Here is a 21,087-nt window from a genome sequence, read left to right on the forward strand (position 1 = left end):
GTAGCATAAGCTCATCTATAACGCCGTGTGTGGGTTCCACCGTGATTTAAGGACCACATCCAATCCGTCCACAAGGCGTGCCCCTTCAATTTAACTCTGCATCACAAAAATCAGGCCGATCCAATCACTTCAAAAGATGCGCCCAGCAGGATGAATAGACGACACAGAACGAGGACACTCCAAAACTTAGCTGGGCCACCCCACGTGATTTTCAAAGTTTTAGGCATGATTTTGATGGGCCCACCTGGATTTTGGATCCTCCGTAGTTTTGGGATCCAAGGTGAACATGAAGGGGCTAACTTGATGGACGGATTGGATTTCACACATATATCATATTTGGCCCCACACACCGAGCTTCTTAAGGTCTACGTTCGACAGAAGAAAGAGTCCAGCCATCTCCGACTCGGGTTGCATGGCCCAGTTTAAGTCGAGCCAATTGTGTCTGATTTGGGCTAATCTTCAAGGCCCATGGGCTAGGCCGCTGGATACTGTATTTCATCTACATCAACGCTCATCTCAGACGGACTAGTTCAACATGGGTGGGCCAAGTATTTAGATGGTAGGGTTCGACCGAGGTCTAGATTGGGTTTTGCTGGTCCTGGCCACAGGTTATTAGATCATGGGGTGGACTTGGATATGCTTAGGCCCAGCCCATTTGAAAGTAGAGTGGGCCTAGCCATGAAAAAGTCCAGCCCATTTCAGGGCATGATCAATCCATGGCAGATCCATCTGATCAATGTTCTGGAATCCGGACCGTTAAACCATGGGCTACACGTGAACAGAATCACACGTGTGAACGGGGCTTAGTTTCAAAAGAGGACTCGTAGGATACACGACGAGAGACTTTGCACATTATACACAAGCTCCCGAATAGGTAAGTGGGGTCCTCCGTTCAGTAATCTAGGCCACTGAGATGTTGTGCCCCATAGTAGATGGACGACTCCCTAACATTATCGACTATAGGACAATTATAACCTTTCGATTTGTATCAAACAAACTAACGGTTGAGGGAGGAATAAAGCAACGGTCCATATTCAACTGAAAAAGATCCCAACATTGGTTGGATGGTGCCTTCGCTATCAGATGATCTTCAGTAAAACTGCATCTACATAGTGAGAAAACAAACCAACGGTCTAGATCAGTGCAAAATTTGACCCACTGGTCAGAACAGATAAACCCACTTAAACCGTGCAGATCCCCGGGTCGCGTATCATGCCATTCCTGTTTTGTGAGGGGAACATGAAAAGTCACGCTGCGCACCCCGCACACGATAGATGATCTCATAATTAATTAATTAATCGCACTTAAATACGATATCAATTTACATTCTCTATATATAAATACACAGTCAGCACTCCCTCTCTTTTCCTTTCTTCTCTCTCTGCTACTGTTTTATTCTGTAGAAATATATATGCGTCGTTGTTTTAATGGTGGTGACTCTTCAGTACTCGACGGTATACCGTATATAAACGTAAACCCGTTTCATATCTTTCCCATTTCCTTCTCTCCTTCTCCTTCTCTCCTTCTTTGCATGCTCCACCAAACTCCCTCTCTCAAAATCTCCAAACCCAAATGAAATGAAATTCAAATGCAATTGAATTTCAAACCACCTCCTTCCCTATTCCAATCTCTCCTCCTCCTCCTCCGTCTCTGGCAATCTCGTCCCTTCATTGGGTTTTTCGGCGCATAGATTCCTGATGTGGGTCTTTGGATTTCATCAGATTGGTATCTGATTTTCTCTGCTTTTCTTCAAGAACTTTGGAAATTTTGCCGAAAATAGAGGAAAAAGATGAAGCTAGAAAAGCAAGATGAAGATGAGTTTGAGATGCTGTTGGGTGAGATCCCTCATGCAACATCTATCCCTCCCCTTCATCATCAGCACCATCTGCATCAGCATGTGCATGGCCACCATGGCCATGGTCATGGTGAGCATGCCCATTCCAGGCATGGACATGGCCACAGTTCTGGTCAGACAATTCTCTGCATGTATGATGATGACCCGTCATGCCATGGTCATGTATGTGCCTCTTCTCCTTTGAGTGGAACCTCACTTAGCTCCGAAGGCTCCTCCTCGAGCTCACTCTCCAGCGGGCCGTCCCCAGATGATGACGGATCACCTCCACCGCCATTCGAATACCAAATGCCGGCGAGAAAAACCCACTATCCAGAGGGGTTTTCTAATCTGGCGGAATCGGAATTGCCTGGCCCGCTGATTGGGAAGAACGTCGGTGGGAGCTTGATGGGTGAATTGAGTTTGTCTGACAAACTCCGTACAATGCATATTGGGGAGAAGAAGCAAGAATCTATTACATTCCATCCGTATGGGTTTCAGTTCGATGATCAGCCCTCAGTCGGGCTTAACCATGGCAATGTCATGGGGAATGGCCCCTTTGAAGATTGTAAGAATGGTTTTTCTAATGATTTGGGGGCGTTTGGATGTGCTGGTCTACCGAATTCTGCTTTACTTGATGAGGAGAGGAGGCTTTTGATGTTGGGACTGCAGCATCAATATCATATGGGTAATTTATCTGGGCCTCATGCCTCTCCTCATCGATCGAGTGGCCTGTTTTCGTATCCGGGTCAATTTGCTGACTCGATGGATTTTCTGTGGAAGCAATTCAAGGATCCTAGTGACGAGACAATGAGTAATATGCAGTTCCGTGCCGAAGCTGGTATGAACTGTTACCATAGGGGAATTCGGATGCCGCACATGGTCCCCTCTATCAACAGGCCTTCCATTACTGATGGGTTTTTCCAATCGCAGCAAAATGGAACTGATTTTAGTGGAGACTGGGGAAGGTTGAATTTGTTAAGCTCCCCTCACGTGGCACTCCCGAAGCTGCCTTCTGGTATCGGGAATCCGCCACTATATCATACCTTGCCAATGTTCAGTGATAGGAGCAGAACGTCCCCAAATGGTTGGACTCCTCAGTCTCCTTCTCCAATGGGTGGTGGCCATAATTTTGAGGCTTTTACTTGTGAGGATAGTCTCATTATACAGGGGAAGGATTTTAATTTTGTGATAAATGGTAGACGAAATCCTTTGAGGGAGCACAGAAGGGGGCCCAACAATGACACTGGTAGAGGGCACTCAAGTGAAAGAAATTCCGAGATAGATAGTCGGTCGCATGTTGTTGGAGTGGCTTCTGTGAATCCTGATAAAGTCTGCAGCCCAAGAATGTATTGCCCTTCACTTCTGCCCCCAAAATATAATTCGTTGATGGAAGTTAAAGGGTATATTTACTATATTGCAAAAGATCAGCATGGTTGTCGATTCTTGCAACGGAAATTCGATGAAGGGGCTCCCCAGGATGTGCAAATGATTTTTAATGAGATTATTGATCATGTGGTTGAGTTGATGATGAACCCATTTGGGAATTATCTCATGCAAAAGTTGTTGGATGTGTGCACAGAAGAGCAGAAGATGCAGATTCTCCTCGTTGTAACGGGAGAACCTGGCGAGCTTGTTAGGATTTCGTTGAACACACATGGGTATGCAATCTGTCACTCAGACTGCATTTGGATGCACAATTGAATTGAATTGCAATTATTCAATTGATTAAACTGGAAATGACCCAGGTGGGGCTAGCTCCAATAAATTCAAAATGAGGGACTAGTTCTCAAATAGCAATCCAGATCTTCTTGAGTCGAACTTGAAATCCATGAAATTGCAATTTGTGGCTAGTCACCATTTCGAATTAAAATGATCCCACCGCCATTTTATGCAACTTTCCTTAACACTCATTCGAGCTACTGCAATTCAGTCAACTAAGCATCCAAATACAACCTTATTCTTGGCTTTTGTTCGTACAGTTTCTCTGTTTTTAAACATTTGGGAACTTATCTCAATTGTTTTTGTCTTTGATTTTGCTTCTTTATACTAAACATGGTTTTTGTTAATGGTTCAGCACTCGTGCAGTACAGAAGTTGATAGAAACTCTAAAAACCCGGGAGCAAACCTCTCTAGTTATCTCAGCCCTTGAACCAGGGTTCCTTGATCTCATAAAGGACCTGAATGGTAATCATGTGGTCCAACGTTGCTTGCAATGCCTTAGTAATGAAGATAATGAGGTATGGGTTCATCTCTTTGTAAGGTTGATAGAACCTATGATTTGTGCTCATGTTCATGGGCTTAGAGGTTTTTTATAGTTTCATTGCCAAAGATATTCACTAGATCATATTTCATACTCTATGATAAATGTTTTCAATATTAAATGGCAAGTGGTACATTTGAATATAAAAAATTTCATGATGATGGTGCTAATAGGCCCCTTGACTTTATTTTGTATTCTATGGTGGATTTTCAGGCATAGTTGTCATAGACATGACCAATGTCCTCTACTGCTGTGCCGTGGTTCTTTTGTGGTTATTTATTGATTATTATTCATTATACAAATTCACATATGCACAAAATATATCTTATTCTGCTGAGAACCCTTTGTTCTTGGTTATTATTATTATGACATCATAATCTCCCTTTAGGTATTAGTTTTCACAAGAAACTGATTTGCCTATCTCTATATTTTTAGTTCTTGAATAGGTTGAGCTGTTCTATTTGTGGACTTTAGTTGCAATTATTGTTGACTTTAGCCGATCATTGTGTTTCACAGAATAATTCACTAATACTGCTTGGCCTAAACAGAAAAGGAAGAAACAACTTAAGACTAATCGGAATATGGCTTAGAGAATGATGCCAGTACAAAATCCTATCCATAGCCAATTTAGCTTGACTTGAAAGTTTGGAAGGCCGAGCAAATATCATCTGTAGGGTGAAAGAGATAGAGGCCTTTTTGCTCACTACCACTCCTAATCCTTTGTCCAATCGTTAGGTTCTGAAAGGCACAATAAGAAGGAAAGAAAGTTACATTGTAGTTGAAAGAAAAGATTTGGAACACGAGTACGGAAGACATAGAAAAAGATGAAAAGACATTAACGGTTCCTATGCCTTTAATATGAGGTTAGGAACCATCGGAAAAATTTACATGATTGTTAGATTGAATTAACGACGAATAAAATTGAAATTGGAAATCGTATCGGTCATATGATCTGAGGCTCCAGAATCAATGTTCCAGGATGTAACTACAGAAGGCGTAGACACTAAATGTGTGAATGATGATATACCTGATGGATTATAATGACTTGGTGAGAGGGGGTGAATGTCCCTTTTTAGAAGAGCCAAACAACAATGCAAGTCAATTATTTCTTTGGTTGGAGGCCAGTAGGTGCCATTCAAAGGCATTAAAGGCTGGGACTCATCGTGGATACTGTTAAAGGTCACTAGCAATAACATATACCTTTCTTGGTGGTTGACCAACTAGATCCCAATAAGTATCTCTAGCATGCTTGGGGCGACAGAAGTATTTGTTATTACGTTCATCACTTGACAGATTGCTCCAGTTTTTATCAAGATCACTACGACCATAACCCACATCTCCATCATTATGACTAGAATCACCACGGCTTGAGATATCATGGCCAAAGTATTAAAAAATGGTTACACAATGGCCATAACGAAAAAAATGGTTCTTAACAGGTCCAAAACATGTTTTTCCCCATAAAAAAAAGGCCATAACAACAATTATGGCTAGTATCGTAACGGTAACAGCGGTGCCCACAAGATGAAAGCTTGCAATCTTTCAGAACTACTAAAAACACAAGGAACATTCTTTTTCTGTGAATAACCAGCTACAAACCTACAACAGAGTCTCGTGCCTCTTTAGCTGTCTACATGAACATATCACTAATATTAAGCTTCATTAAGTGAAGTAATCGACCCATTACCATCATGTTATCTGCCTTCCAATCTGCATAAGCAGGATCATACTTTTAAAGTTTCAGAATCGTTCGATTGAGATATCCTAACTTCTTATGGGCTCCAATGAACATATAGGTGGATTTGGACCATGCTATATAGTTTGCGCCATCAAACTTGATGATGGTAATCTGCCAACTTGAATTGCCACCCATGGTAGGTAAATTGATTACCCTCAGCATCTTAACCCGATATCAATCGAATGTGACGAAGTAACCTCCATGTGTTGTAGAAACACTTTCACTACTTGAATCCCACCCAAACAAATACCTAAAGAGATCCACAACTCACAAACAAGAGCATACCAAACACTGTCCCATAAAGATGGCTGGTCTTATAACTATCCTATAAAATCCCCCTTCAGTATGATTGGTATGTGAATAAAGGAGCTTGGCATCCAGCATCGAACTTTTGCCACGGCCTTTTTCTCATGAATCCTAACTATTTTAACAGGCAATTAATGAAAGGATACTATTGCCTGGATTTGTGATGATACTAGAATGGTCCTTGCAGTGTACGACGATACTTCTCTTCTCACATTTATCATACCCAAAGGCCCCAAACATTTATGCAAAGGCATCATACTTGTTTTTGAAGCTCCTAATGCCCACAATATGGGTTAGTGCTTCAAAGTTACAAATATAGAGATTGACTTCATGCTTACAAGTTAAATCCAATGAACTAAAGGAATACATATAATGATGAAAGTGCCCAGAGCTGAAGCTCATCCAAGCCCAGACCTTGAGCCAGTTACCTGAACCTAGGCCCAACTGGACCATCATGTTAGGCCTTTATGCATTTTCAAACCCAAGGCTGGCCCATTTTAATTATCAGTCTTCAAGATGCATGCCCAACCCTGCCTAGGGCCTTTAGCCTTTACCTGAATTCACCCAAAAGCATGCTGGACACATGCCGGACATGTCCAACTTGTTCCACTTTCACCTCTATGCACAACTTGTTTAATATGTATTTTATCCTTCCTTTGTCAACAACCATTTTGAAGACATTTGCCAATTGAGCTTCTTTTTTTACATACAGTATTTTGATGATTTGCCATGTCATAAATTATATCTTATTGAATTGAGTATCTCCTTCAATTTGCATGGTTTAATCATGAAATGCCAGATAAAATGAGATGTGACTACCACTTGGTTATTGCAAAAGATGACCATTGGACAATTCTCAATAATCCCCATGCCCTTTAATAACCCTTCCATGTTAGTTGGTACAAATCGGCTCTAATGGCAGTTTGATACGTCAACCCCGTTCCTGAGTTAGATTCAATCTTTTGTATCAAAGTAGTGAAAGTTAGATCTCCATCTCGGGGCATCAAAACACTACCACAATCGGACTATTAGATGTTTGCTTCACATATTGGATTTTTATATAGTCCTCAAATAGTTATCCATTTGATTGAAATTTAGATGAATTCATTTTCACCAATTTCAATTGTTTTAGCCCAATTTTCTAATTTTAAATATGTGATAAGGGTGTGTGAGATTTTTTTTTGTCCATTACTGTCCGGCTTTGGACCTAAAAGACCTAACAGAATAATCCCTTATCTCGGATCAGAGATGCTAACGGGATTGGAATCGTAGTGGGGGACGTCTCTGCTGCACCTGCCTCCCCAGACATGTCGGGTCTTTCCAATCAGGTTTAGTTGGTTATAGATCTAAGGATGATAGTTTCTGTAAATAGGATGCTAAAGGACTTTGATAATGATTATATGTAAATCCTTCACTTCAGGACATGCTCTCTAAAGCCTCTTTTGTGGTTACACCATGTAACACTTGCCTACGGTTGTAGAGAACAAGTTATTTTAGAAATTATTTCTTATAATGAAAATAGATTGTGATTTGTGAGCGCTTGGTTGAATTGAGTGAGCAATATGAGGCCAACAACTCACCGGAGTCTAGTTCGTTTACGTCAGGGGATATTGATGCAAGCTAAATTGGGCCCAATATCCATTGGCCAAACCTAGGCCCATTAAGCCCAAGCCTAGGCCCCATAGCTGGCCCATCAATAAGGAGGTCCAAGCCTCCTATCTAGGTAGCTAGCTAGGCATACAACTATCAATCAATCAAATCTTCTTAAATCCATTCTTATAAGTCATTAGTTGTCAATGACATATGAACCTGCCTTCTTCGTACGTCTAGGTAGCTAATTTAAGGGCCTTCCATGTGGAGTTTCAAGGCACATTTGAATTGAATGAAATTTCTAGATTGTTTCTTGTACTTTGTTTGCGGTTCTTGTGCTTAGATTGAAGTGCCTACATTTTGGCGGTTCCTTCCCATTAGCCAACTGAGCTGGTAAGCTATGTAAGATGTAGCATAGACAAAATCACCATGTAGTGCATGCTACACATGACTTAAGTTATTTTCATTAGTTATGTGGTGTTAAAACACCGATTCTTATTCAACTATGGTTATCAGATCACTTGCCTCCTATAGGCTCTAGGAGCCTAGGCCATGTCTTAATCCCGGTGCGGCGAATCCTCCTTCTTGATTACTAACTCCTACTTCAATTACTCATAAAAAGGACTGCCTTGTAACTTATTCTCTGAGTAACTATGGCATAAAAGAAGTGAATTTGAGAATAATTTCCATTTTGATAATTTCTTTTCTTTTTAAATATTGTCTAATCTATTTTGGAACAAATGACCTAAGTACACCTTTTATTTTAACTCAACATATTTATGTTCAAGGAAATAATTTGTTTGTATAGATCCAGGTTACCAATAGGCCACAGGCCACGTCTGCCTTGGAAACTGGGGTACACGTATCTGAACCCAACTAAGGGAGTTAGATTTATGTGGTCTTCGGATATATTATGAGGTACTGAATACGAATTTTTGCAGATTTGTAACAATTTCAGATCCGGAATTGGGTCCAGATTAGGATTCTAGTCCATACTAGAAACGCATCCTTTCATCATTGTCATCATCTAAGCCTTGTCCCAATTAATTAGGACCAGCTACATGAAACCTATTCCGCCATTACACTCTAGTAAGGATCATACATTCAATTAGACCATAATGCATCAAGCCTTTTCTTACTACTTCCATCCACGTCCTTTTGGGCCTTGCCCTTCCCCTTTTAGAGCCTTCAACTTATACCAACTCACTCGTAACCAATGCTGTTCTTTGTCTCCGTTGCACACAACCTAACTATCTAAGTGTCTGTTTGGTTTTCCAATTTCCTATGAAATGCATAGTAAATGACCTATCATTATCATTTCCAGTTTTTTGTTTAAACGGGAATTATGGCTCGTAAATCGGAAGTCAACTACACTTGTAAGGTAGGTAAAGTAAATTGTAATCCTTGCATTTTCACATTATAAAACTATCACTATTACAGTGATTTATGGGTGAAACATCAGTGGTGCTACTTCTAATTTCCCCGTTATGCATTCATTTCTAATCCTGTCCTTCCTTGTTTGTAATCATTGCATTTTCACATTATAAAACTATCACTATTACAGTGATTTATGGGTGAAACATCAGTGGTGCTACTTCTAATTTCCCCGTTATGCATTCATTTCTAATCCTGTCCTTCCTTGTTTTACCACTGATTTGGATAGATATAACCAAGTAAAGGTTAAATTTAAAAAATCATAAATTCGGATAGGTATTCAGATCGTTACCCAACCCCACCCAATTTCTAATCATACCATAATTTGTGGGCCTGAATCTTACCCAACTATTATTTGGGCCCAAAAATCTGGATTGAGATCCTATTAAATCAGGTCAGATACTTCATGTACCCACGTATTTAGGTACCCATTGAAAGCCCCAGATATTGTTCATGAAGTAACAAAAATTCGCCAAAGCTCTATTTGCCTTTGTCATTCCTATGACTCTTCTTACCATCTGCATATGGCATATCCACTCCCTTCAGCAACATTTACTAACTGGGATTTTTTAAAGCCATATTTTGACTTTTCCAACATAGAAAAACTGCGCAGCAACAATCAGACAAGTGAAATGGACCTCCCCAATTAGTAAATCTTAATTTTGCTAGTATTGCTATGACTTCTTTTGGTTATTCTCCTCTGAGTTGAAGGTTAACGACTCATGGAGTGGTTTTTATCGATTGATATCATTCTACAAAGTCTCTATAGTGAAAAGATGGAAGTTCTTGGGAAACCTATTTTATTTTTTAATGTTCTAGATTGTTGATCCATTGCTGTACTTTATCTTATCTTTGCGTTTTGTGGAGAAGTTATTATACCGAGTGATATAATATATTTTCCTTATTGGTTTGGGTGTCTTTCCAGTCATTTTTATCGAATTAAGGCCTCAGCTGCCTAAATAGATTAAACTGCACTTGCATTTTTCTACTTCAATGCGCAATGTATTTCCTTTATCTATTGTGATTTATGCATGGGAGTATGCATGTGAAAAAGGAGAAAAACGTTGTGGCACCTTGCACTATAGGTAGGGCTCTGTGTTAGGATTTTCGAAATGCAGCAGACTATAAAAGTTTCTCAATACACCCAACGAGGTTTGGCCGAATGGTCTTCACCATAGGTTTGCTCCCTATGGGTGAGGGTTCGATTCCCCTCCTTGGCTTTACCCGATACACGTGGTTGTGGGTGATTGCGTGTATCCGCAGGGATTAGTCTCACTTCAAAAAAGAGGTGGGGACACCTTGTGTCTTCAAAATAATAATAATAATAATCATAATAAATTAAAAATAAAAATAAAACTTTCTCGATACTCAGATTTTAGATTTATAACTAAGAATCCCCATTTAAATATTATCAAGTTTCTAGAAACTGTTGGTATTATGAGCGTGTGGGCCTTAATGTGCATCTTCTAGGCCTTTGTGTTGTAGGCTTTTAATCCTTAGTTATTTAGGCATTAGTTGTTTTTTCTTGTTTCTCCTTTTGCCCTTTACCTATCTCTATAGTGTCACTTCAATATTAAGGTCAAATTTGTAATTGTACAAGGCTAGACGTCTTATGCTTTCTCTACCAATTTGTTTTCTACTTTGACCTGGTATCAAAAATAGCAAAGCACTCTTTGAGAGTTCTCTTCTTATTATTCTAGCCTCTCTTCTTGATACTCTCTTCTTATCTCTTCTTCATTTTTTCTTTTTTCTTTTTGGGGATTTGGTTTGAAAGTTGGCATGGTCTTAGTATATGATTTGATTCTGCCTCAGGATTTTCTCTATTTTCTTGTGACAACTGGTTTATATTGTCTAGGGAATGTTGGAATTTTTCTGTTGGAGCAGATTTTATTAATTTTATTTTCAGCCACATTTTTTGCTGTGATATCCCCTTTCGTGTGTGATTGGGTTTGGACATTTGTTTGGCATTGTTTGTTAAAATTCTATATGGCTTCATCATCCACATCTGAGACTGTAAACCCTGTCAATTCCATAATTGAATGGTTAGTTGTTCATTCTAAGAAGAACCATGGCCTACAGCTTACAACACAAACTGAAGTCAAGTAATTTCCTTCAGCAGTCTAAAGCAATTCAGATATATGGATGGTGGTATCAAAGAACCATGCTTTACCACTGATCACTCATATGCCGAATGAAAATCAAATAACTTGGTTATGTTGTCTCTTAAAATCTATGGAACCAGAAATTAGCGAGGGTCTTAATAGGAATTGCATTTTGATCAGAAAAATATGGCCTGCATTTATAATATCTTTCAGGAGATTAGTCACTTGCAACAGGGGGAGAGATTTGTCTTATTTTTATTCCAAGATGCGTGGTCTATGGCATGAATTATCATTACTTAATAATCTTCAATTTGTGTTTTCTATAGATGTGTAGGCATATAAAAAAGAATTGAAAAGAAACGGATCTTCAAGAATTGTCATTACCTTCAATTTTTGCTTTCTATAGATGCAGCAGCATATTAAAAAAAGAATAAAAAAGAAACGGATCTTAAGAGTTATTGGCATGTCTTAATACTAATCTTAAACTAGTTTGTGCTCAAATTCTTGGATCACCTTCTTTAGCATCGCCTAATAGTATATATGCTTTATTATTACATGATGAGAAGCGTTGAATAGTTAAAAGGTCAACTGTTATTGAAAAATCTTCCTTCGTGACATGATTCAAAAACTCTAATTTTACCGGTGTTGATCATGGAGGTGGTATAGGATGAGGTAGTTGTGATGGTGGTAGAGGCCTTCAACGTGGTCGTGGTCGTGGCATGGATTGATTGTGTATTAGTTGTGGCAGACATGGACACACTGGTGACTATTGTTGGGTTTTTCATGGTCGTCCTTAGGGCGGAGTGGCCAATTCTGTTGCCTCAGATGGTAGGGACTTTTAGATTACCGTTGGGGAGGCAAGTTCTGATACTTGTTAAGTTTAGACATAGGTACTGATAGTGTTGTTAGTCATTTGCCTATTTATGTTTATCCATATTTAGATGACCCTTCATTGGGCTTACCTGTTGCTGTTAGAAAAGCAAAAGGACAGTGCACCTCTCATCTCATTCAACACTTTGTTTTCTATCATTCTTTGTCTCCTCGGCACAAGTCCTTTGTTTTTGTTCTTGAGTGTTCTTCATCTACCATTCCTAAAACTCTTAAGGAGGCTCTTATTTCTCCTCTGTGTTGACAAGCTATAGAAGAGGAGATGGTAGCTCTTGAAAAGAATCGTACGTAGGAGATGTCTGAGTTACCAACCGTGAAGAATCTTGTGGGTTTTTGTTGGGTGCATACACTCAAGTACAATCTTGATGCAAGTATAGCTCAATATAAAGCACGCTTTGTAGCTAAAAGCTTTACATAGGCTTTTGGTGAGGATTATTTTGAGACTATTGCTCTTGTTGCAAAGATGAACTATGTTCGGGTGATTATTTCTCTTATTGTCAAGTTAGATTGACTCCTACATCAATTGGATGTTAAAAATGTGTTTCTGGATGCTAATTTGACTGAAGAGAAGGGGATATATAGCTTGAAGCAAGCTCCTTGAGCCTAGTTTGAAAAGTTTTGCAGGGCCTTGATTTGTATTGGGTTTTTTCGTATTCATTTTGATCATTCTGTGTTTGTTAAGAGGCATTATTGTGAGTGTCTATATGAATGATATTCTTATTGCAAGTAATGATGCTAATGGCATTTCTGAATTGAAATTATATTTGATTTGATATCAAAGGACCACTAAAATATTTCTTTGGAATTGAAGTATGTTATCTCAAAAAGGACCTGATCTGTCTCATGTGAGTTTGGTTAATCAGTTCATGCATGCTTCCCGTTCTAGCCACCTTTAAGCAGTTCATCGCATTTTATGTTATACATCAAATCATTTCCCTCTTATTTAACTATCATGATAACATTGATGTTGAAGGATACTTTGTAGATTGTGCAAGTTCTCTAGATGATCAGCGATCTACAACTGGCTACTATACTTTTTTTTTTTTTTACAATAATTTAGTTACCTAGAAGATTAAAAAGCAAACAGTTATTCCTACATCTAATGATGAAGGAGAATATCGTGCTATGACAAATATGTTATGTGAAATTGTGTGCTATAATGATTAAGACAAGTTTAATGGTATAAAACATTTGTAAGACCTTTTGAGTGTTTGCCCCAGTGGAAAAACCACTTGATGATATGAGATTACCTTGTAAAGTGAGCCAAAGCACGTATAAGCAAGATGTCACATGTCCTCAGGTCTTAAGTATTGATTAGATCTAGTACATTCTCAAGTCAATAACAGTCTAGGCATGTTATGCATCCCGGTCTAGAAACTTGAATTGACCCACCAACTCAAGTGCACAACAAGCCTAATACTAGGTGACTATTCCCATGGCACACTCACTCCTATGTGAGTAGATCGAGGCACCTTACTTGGCACACTCAAGCCCTATAGTGGAGACCTTCAATCCTAAGCCATCGCCAGTCTCCTCACACATGATGACCACATAACAATAATAGTAACCACAACTCTATGCTACAACCTATTAAGTAGTCATGGAATAACATAGTACCGAGATCTATGGCCTACGACTCTCCCTTGGTTAGTTATCACTGTATCCAATCGCAAGTTCCCAAAGACTACTTCAGATAATGTTCATCAATATACTAATGTTACCTAAAACACGAAACTCCCCATGTTTTCTATTCTAGATCGAGCATTCTGGATTATGGGTCATTTGTGATCCAGATTGCCCTCTTTGTTGGCCCGAAATTGTCTATAATAACAACATTCATCATTTCATACAGAAACTGCAATACGAGTTCATATACAAAACTATATTGTATACACAGTGTATGCATTAGAGTGACACACATGATCCTACCCCTAGTGTACCATGTATTGGAGGAGGTAGCGAACTATGTACCTTTCTTGTACCACGTACCAAAGCGACCACGATCTAGGTAACCTTGCAACATGCTAAATATGGCATTGCAACAAGATCCACATTGGTTTTCTAGGGCAACTCAATGTTTTGTAACAAAGCTTAAATTACGATATAACGTTTCAAGTCGCTAGGGGCAAAGTTGTTAACTGGGCCATGGGACTTCAGTTAGGCCATAGGTCATTAAGTCTTTTGAACCTCCATCCATGTCCATTTGTGCCTTTCCTTCGCTCTTTTAGAGCCTTCAACTTTTACCGACTCAACTCCTAACCAGCACAGTTCTTGGTCTCTGTTGCACATGACCAAACCATATTAGTCTACTTTCCCCCAATCTTATTGCCTATTTTTGCTACTCCTAAGTTCCCTTGAATATGTTCATTTTAATCCTAACCTTCCTCATCTTGACACTCATCCATCTCAACATCCCCATTTCAGCTACACCCATCCTATGAACATTAAGAAAAATTAGTTATATATATAAAAAAACATTCCTAAACCCTCAGGAGGTAAGATTTTAATTTAACCATTTACATTTTTCACGAGCAAGGTGGTAGTTTTTTATTTTTAGTTTTTCATGAACATTGGTTAATCGTCATCGCTTCAATCAAATTTTCATTATGGCCAAAAGATCTACTCAGACGATGCTAGGGCCCACGCGCCGGCAGACACATCCACATACATAAGTTTGATGAAGCACTGAATGGCTGAAAGTTGTTTTGTTCTCTTTTGCTTTCTTAAGCTCTTCTATTATTTGGTGTGAGCTTCTTACCTGTGAGATCAATGAACTGTAGATCTGACTTGCATCCTATCTGCTATTCTATGCCATTTCAAATATTTGTTTTTTATGGGTGAAACAGCTCTGTTATATTTAGTAGGGAAACTAATATGTTTTTCTTTTTTCATCGGCAGTTCATTTTTTATGCTGCTGCAAAGTACTGTGTTGATATTGCAACTCATCGACATGGGTGTTGTGTTTTACAACGCTGCATCGCTCATTCGACTGGAGAACATAGAGAGAACTTGGTCGCAGAAATTTCTGCTAATGGACTTCTCCTTGCTCAAGATGCTTTCGGGTAATTTATTTCAAAAAAACTAATGCAGCCTATTGACTATTGTTGTTCACCAGGACATGCAGACTTGAGAAAACTGATGCTTATCAATAAATTTTTGTAGGTAGATGTACTTGTTGTCTGCGCTATGTTAATTGTATTAAGCATGTTGCTTCTAAAGCCCTTGTGGAATCATATGATATTTCAGCCGTCAATTATGTCATTTCAAATCATATGATATTTCAGCCATATGCTATTATGTCAATTATTTCAGATTCTGATGCGTCAAGTCATGAATATGGGCTAGAGGAAATCCCACAAGGACGTGGATGGAAGGGTATTAAGAAAAGGCTTGATAACCTATGGTCTGCCCCCTGATTGTGGCATAGTGGAATAGGATCCATGTAGCTGACCCCAATTAAGTGGGATAAGGCTAAGATGATTTTTTCAGATCCCGATGCATCATAACATGAATAGAGTACTGTGTCCCTGTTTTGTACATGTGGGGCCCATGGTTCAGGGATTCAGACCATTGATCTGGTGGGCCCAACAGTACAATGTGAACTCCCTGAAAATTGTCCAGATTGAAAGATGCTATCTCCCCATTCTTTGGCTTTTTATAGACTGTTGCTATATTTTTTTCCCCCTTAGTTGTCTATTCACAGGCCACCCACCTGGGGTTTGGGCGAATGGCTAGCGTCAGATGTGCTTTCTGTGCCCCTTCCCGTGCTTTACCCAATGCACGTGGTTTGTGGGTGATTGCATGCATCCACAGGGTATAATCTCACCTTCAAAATGGGTGGGGACGCCCTGTCATGATTTTTAATATAAAAAAAAATCTATTCACAGGCCACCAATCAAAGGATTTTGATAAACTATTGTGGGATATTTTTCATGCATCCCCCACCATGGTGAGACCCATCAGATCAATTGTCTGACTAGAGCAACATGGATCCCACCTGTACAGGCTCGGCTCATCAGGACATTATGTTTCATTATCTCCAACTTTCATGTTGTGGAGTGCTGCTGTTATTTGCATTCAAATGGTGCATATAGTGACGTGCTGGAGCTTTGTCTTTTGGACAACAAGCGATTTTGTCTTTAATTTTCACCGTTCTCATTTTGCTCGACGGTATATCAGCATTTTGCTATTTTAGTGTTTCCTTTCTGGATGTGTGTTTGGATCACTCTAGTACTTCATATGAAGGAGCTTGGGAGCTGGGCGACCTGACCAAGAGTCTTGCTAGATTCATCCGTCCCTACTCGGTCACTCTAATCACTCAAGAACAAAATCAAATGTGGTGTGTCCGTCCATACTGGTTAGCTCATCAAATAACAAGATCCATATGGTTGTATCCATTGTCATCTTCATTTTGATATTTAAAACTTGTATTTTTTTTTTATATTTTCTTTCATTTTTATTTTTTTTTTATGCTTAGGTAATTTTTATTATTTTTCTTGGCTCTATTATATTGGAGCCTGAATTTCTTCATTTATTTATCTTAATTGTGTAAATTCATGATGTTCTCATTTTTCTTATATTTGACTACTCTCTCTCTCTAGTTTTTGAATGTTGCTGTCGTCCACTGTAGAATCTTTGTCATTAGGATGTAATGGTAGAACTTTTATTGAAACACGTCCTTTCAGAACCTGTAGTCTTGTTGATATCTCTCTACCATTCTGTGCGCGCACACATGGTTGCGTTGTGGATCAGGGGACTGAATTTCAATTTTGGCTATGATGTAAATACTCTGAATATTGGCTGTAGCATCCTATATATTGCATCTGTGATTGCTGCCTTGTTACCATGTAATATTGCTCTAAATTGCATCTTCCAATATTCACTTATGGCCATCATTCTGCGACCCATTTGGCTGTATATTGGTGGCTTGTTTAAGATGTGGTTGCAATTTGCAGAACCTGAGGAATGAGAGGACTACATAATAATACATGTTACAGGAGACATGGATGAAACACTTTTCAGTTGATGTGGAAAGCCCATTTATTTGGATGTGCAAGTCCATCTGGTTGAAGATGCTAGTGGACAACTCGATCGTTTTTTCTTTTCTCATTTCTTTGAAGATTTCAACCATCTATTTGAGGAATACTTGGGCCCCAAGCACATGCAATTTCTTGTCTTTTTTCTTTTTTTTTTTTTTCATATTCTCCACTTTTAACAGCATGCAATTTTAATTTTATGAACTACAGGATTGAGAAATTACTGTAATTCTACTGTAGTAACTTGCAACCCAAGCTGATGAAACTTTTGTTTTGCGCTTTTCCAATTTTCAGGAATTATGTCATTCAATATATCTTAGAGCTGAAGCTCCCATCGGCAACTGCAAATTTAATTTCTCAATTCGAAGGAAATTATGTACACCTTTCGACACAGAAATTCAGCAGTAATGTTGTGGAGAAATGTCTGAAGTTTTTTGGAGAAGAGAGCCGGTCGAGAATCATTCACGAACTGCTGTCCACGTCTCGCTTTGAGCAGTTACTGCAAGACCCATATGCAAACTATGTTATTCAATCCGCTCTATTAGTTTCCAAGGTTTCATTGCTGGCCCACCTTTACATACTAGAGTAATTCTTGTCCTGATGGATCAGTACATGAATAGATTTGGTGCACCCAACCTGTTGGGGTGGATGGGGATGCCTTGAAAATCTCTCATATTTGAATATCATAACCCTTCGACTAGTGAACTGCAAATCTTTGGTAAAAGATACAGCAGCAATCCTTAAAAAAGGCCAAAGATTTGATGGTTAGGACCGTCCAATCTGGAAAAGTTTTTGGGTCATCCCCCATCCATGGTGAGGACCATGAAATCATCAGTGTGGAACTGTGGATCACCCAAACTCGGAGCAAGTTATCCAATCTGGGAAACTTTTTGGTCATCCCCCAACCATGGTGGACCCATCGAGTAAATGGTATGGATCATCTAAACATGGCCCCCATCTTACAAACCAGGTGCATCCGGGCACTTCACATCCTGATTTATCAACCCAGTAATTCCTTGTTTCAGTGTTGATTAATACAGGCATTTATTATATTTTTTGTTCTCTTTTCAAAATCAGGGCCCTCTTCATGCTTCCTTGGTCGAAGTGATTCGACCTCATGCAGCAGTCCTACGTACCAGCCCTTATTGCAAGCGGATTTTCTCACGGAGCCTCCTGAGGAAGTGATGTACATTTGCCCTGGTAAGAAGCGTGTTGTTGTTTTCCCATCACTACGAGCATACTCTACTGTAGTCACCGGTTTTAGAATTTCAGATGTAAGAGTCTGTTGATCTGTGAAAGGAACTAAGGTAACCCGGCATGCCTCTTATTTTAGTGTACAAATAAGCAATTTTGCTTGCTGATGCTTTAACTATGTGAAGCATCTTCCCGTCGTCATTGTATTATTCTGGAGTCTTGTTGGTTATCAGGAGACTGATTATCTTTCATATGTGAAAGAGGTCACTGTATGTTTTGTACAGTGTAAGAATAATAGAATTTCTTTTTAACTGCTAATGTATGTTATGAATTTGCATGCTCCACGTGGATGGATGAAATTTTCATTCTCCCACATTTACTTCCAATACATGTGGCATGTGTATGATGATCTAAACTGTTTGTTTGTAATTAGGCTCAACAAACGGGCCATTGATGGAAAATCACTATGAGCTTACTTTTGTAACTATATAAGAATGTTTATGTGATACAAAAATCTCTGTTTTTAGTCTGTGACCCATTCGAGGACAGAGATGTACTTGGATCTAATCTCATTCAGGAATACTTTTCTCATAGATCAAACAAATAGAGATTCTCATAGATCACTAATGGTGCATGTAAATCCCTAAGGTCTCAGTTCTAACCTTTTAACCCATGAAATAGCACCATTCGTATTCAACTTCTGTCAGAGTATGCAGTAGTCTCAGCCATTCTCTTTAGCTCAGCCCATTAGTGTTGAAAGGATACCTGGACAATTCTACTTGATAGGTTTTTGCTGTTATATCTCTGTTCTCAGTTCTCATCATCTTGCTTATGAAATAACTTCATTCCTATATAGTTTCCTTCAGAGTATATAATGATCTCAGCCATCTTCTTACCTCGGCCGGTAACCACCTTGGAAGCAAATTGCTCAGGCAGCACTTCTTTCCCACCCATGAAATAACATCATTCACGCAACTTCTTTCAAAGTATCTATCCAGTCATCTCAGCCATAATCTTACCTCTGTCCACTTCAAATCTCTAATTGGAAAGATGTGTTGTTGTCTATGTTGTGGCAATGCTTTCATTGATGATTGATTGTGTGCCGGACATTTTAGGACACTTTCAAACGCCTTTGCTGTATACCCAAACATTTTTAGGGCGGAATTTCCTTCCAATCAGTCCATTTGGGGTCTTATCTGTTTCTTGATATGATGACTCACTCCTAAATGTTCTTGTTTCTTTGAAATACTGCGATTCAGGCTGCCTTGTTCCACTCATGATGACTGGTGGAGTCAACTCAGCTGAGTCCAAGTTGACAGTTCATGGTCCAAGTACCCCAAAAATGGAATCGTCCACCGTAGATCTTCCCCTTCGTTTTTAGTGGGTAACCTGTCAATCGCCCAAAAGTATCTACTCAGCTTTAAGCCCATCAAGATCGCCCTCTAGAGCACGTTTGTTTGTTTGTCTGTCGTTGGATTATGTGGGCAATCGCCTCACATGTGGAGACAGCAAACATGTGTAAATTATCAGAGCCACTCATATGTTATATAAGAACGTTAGGTGGGCCGCATGTTATAAGATGAATGAACGGTTAAGAAAAATCGCCCGTGGCTACGCTGATCTTCAGACCATCCGATGTACATGGTTCGGATCACCTGATGAGCGAATTGGATCTCTCACACGTTTCTTTTGTTGTGCACAAATCTCATCAACGGAACTGATGATGATTAGATATGGTCCCACCGGTCATCAAACTGCCATGAGATCCCTGTCTTGCATGATTATCTGATTTTCCTCTTTTATTAGATGAGGTTACCACCAAGGATTAAAAATCGGTTCGGCAACCGTATCGTTCATGCACGAAAACGAGTTGATTATTCTTGAGATCCACACCGTCCATCAGGTTTGCCATCTATTGCTTGGCATTAAATTCCAGGATCATACCGATCCAACTCTCGGATCCGTCTCACCGTAGGAAACAGCTAAATGTTAAGGCTAAAACCCGTTGTGGCCCACCTGAGTTTAATAAAGCGTGATTTTTGTCGTCCCTTCATCCTGGTGAGTCGCAGCCGGTAAACGGATTGGATGGCATATGTGAGTTTTGGACCGACCTGAATTTTTAGTTCAAGGGTGAAAATGAGGTAGCGCACCTGATGGACGGTGTGGATCTCATATACGCACATATACGTTCTCTACACTTGTCGTACGTGGATCCTAGGATCCACATCGTCAATCCATTTTGAAAGCTCATTTGAGGCAAGATGCCAAGAATGAAGCCGAATCTTAGGTCGTCCATACGACAGGAAACGGTGGCAATTGAATCCCCACCATTCAAAACTTCATGAGGTCCTTTATTTGCCATCCAACCTGTTGATAAGGTTACAAAGACATGGATGAAGAGTTCACATAAATATCAACTTGATCCAAAACTTTTGTGGCCCACGAGAAGTTTTTAATGGTCTATTGCCACCTGCTTTATTTTTGGATCGGGTACTAAAATGAGTTTTCAAAACGGATGGACAGCGTGTTTATAAAGACAAATATATCACAGTGGGGCCCACGGTCAGGTATACCACCCATTTCGGTGGACCCGCCGCTTCGGTTGAGAAGTGGTCCTGGCCTTGTTTCCGGAAAAGGAATATTTTATATACCGAAGAAATCCCAAAAAGAAAACTCACAAGAAAAAGATATTCTAACGTGGTCAG

The 21,087-nt window shown here is 39.5% G+C and overlaps 1 protein-coding gene across 1 annotated transcript; it reads left to right on the plus strand.

The window, feature by feature from the left end:
- Positions 1-1,362: 1,362 nt before the first annotated feature.
- On the plus strand, positions 1,363-18,700 carry LOC131242263 (pumilio homology domain family member 4-like). Its single transcript, XM_058240793.1, has 5 exons — positions 1,363-3,492; positions 3,909-4,071; positions 15,051-15,214; positions 17,483-17,741; positions 18,266-18,700. The coding sequence occupies exons 1-5, from the start codon at positions 1,790-1,792 to the stop codon at positions 18,371-18,373; spliced, it is 2,397 nt and encodes a 798-aa protein (XP_058096776.1). The 5' UTR covers positions 1,363-1,789; the 3' UTR covers positions 18,374-18,700.
- The last annotated feature ends 2,387 nt before the right edge of the window (positions 18,701-21,087 follow it).

Source organism: Magnolia sinica, chromosome 4 (genome assembly GCF_029962835.1).
Source record: "Magnolia sinica isolate HGM2019 chromosome 4, MsV1, whole genome shotgun sequence".
In the NCBI taxonomy this organism is placed as follows: domain Eukaryota; kingdom Viridiplantae; phylum Streptophyta; class Magnoliopsida; order Magnoliales; family Magnoliaceae; genus Magnolia; species Magnolia sinica.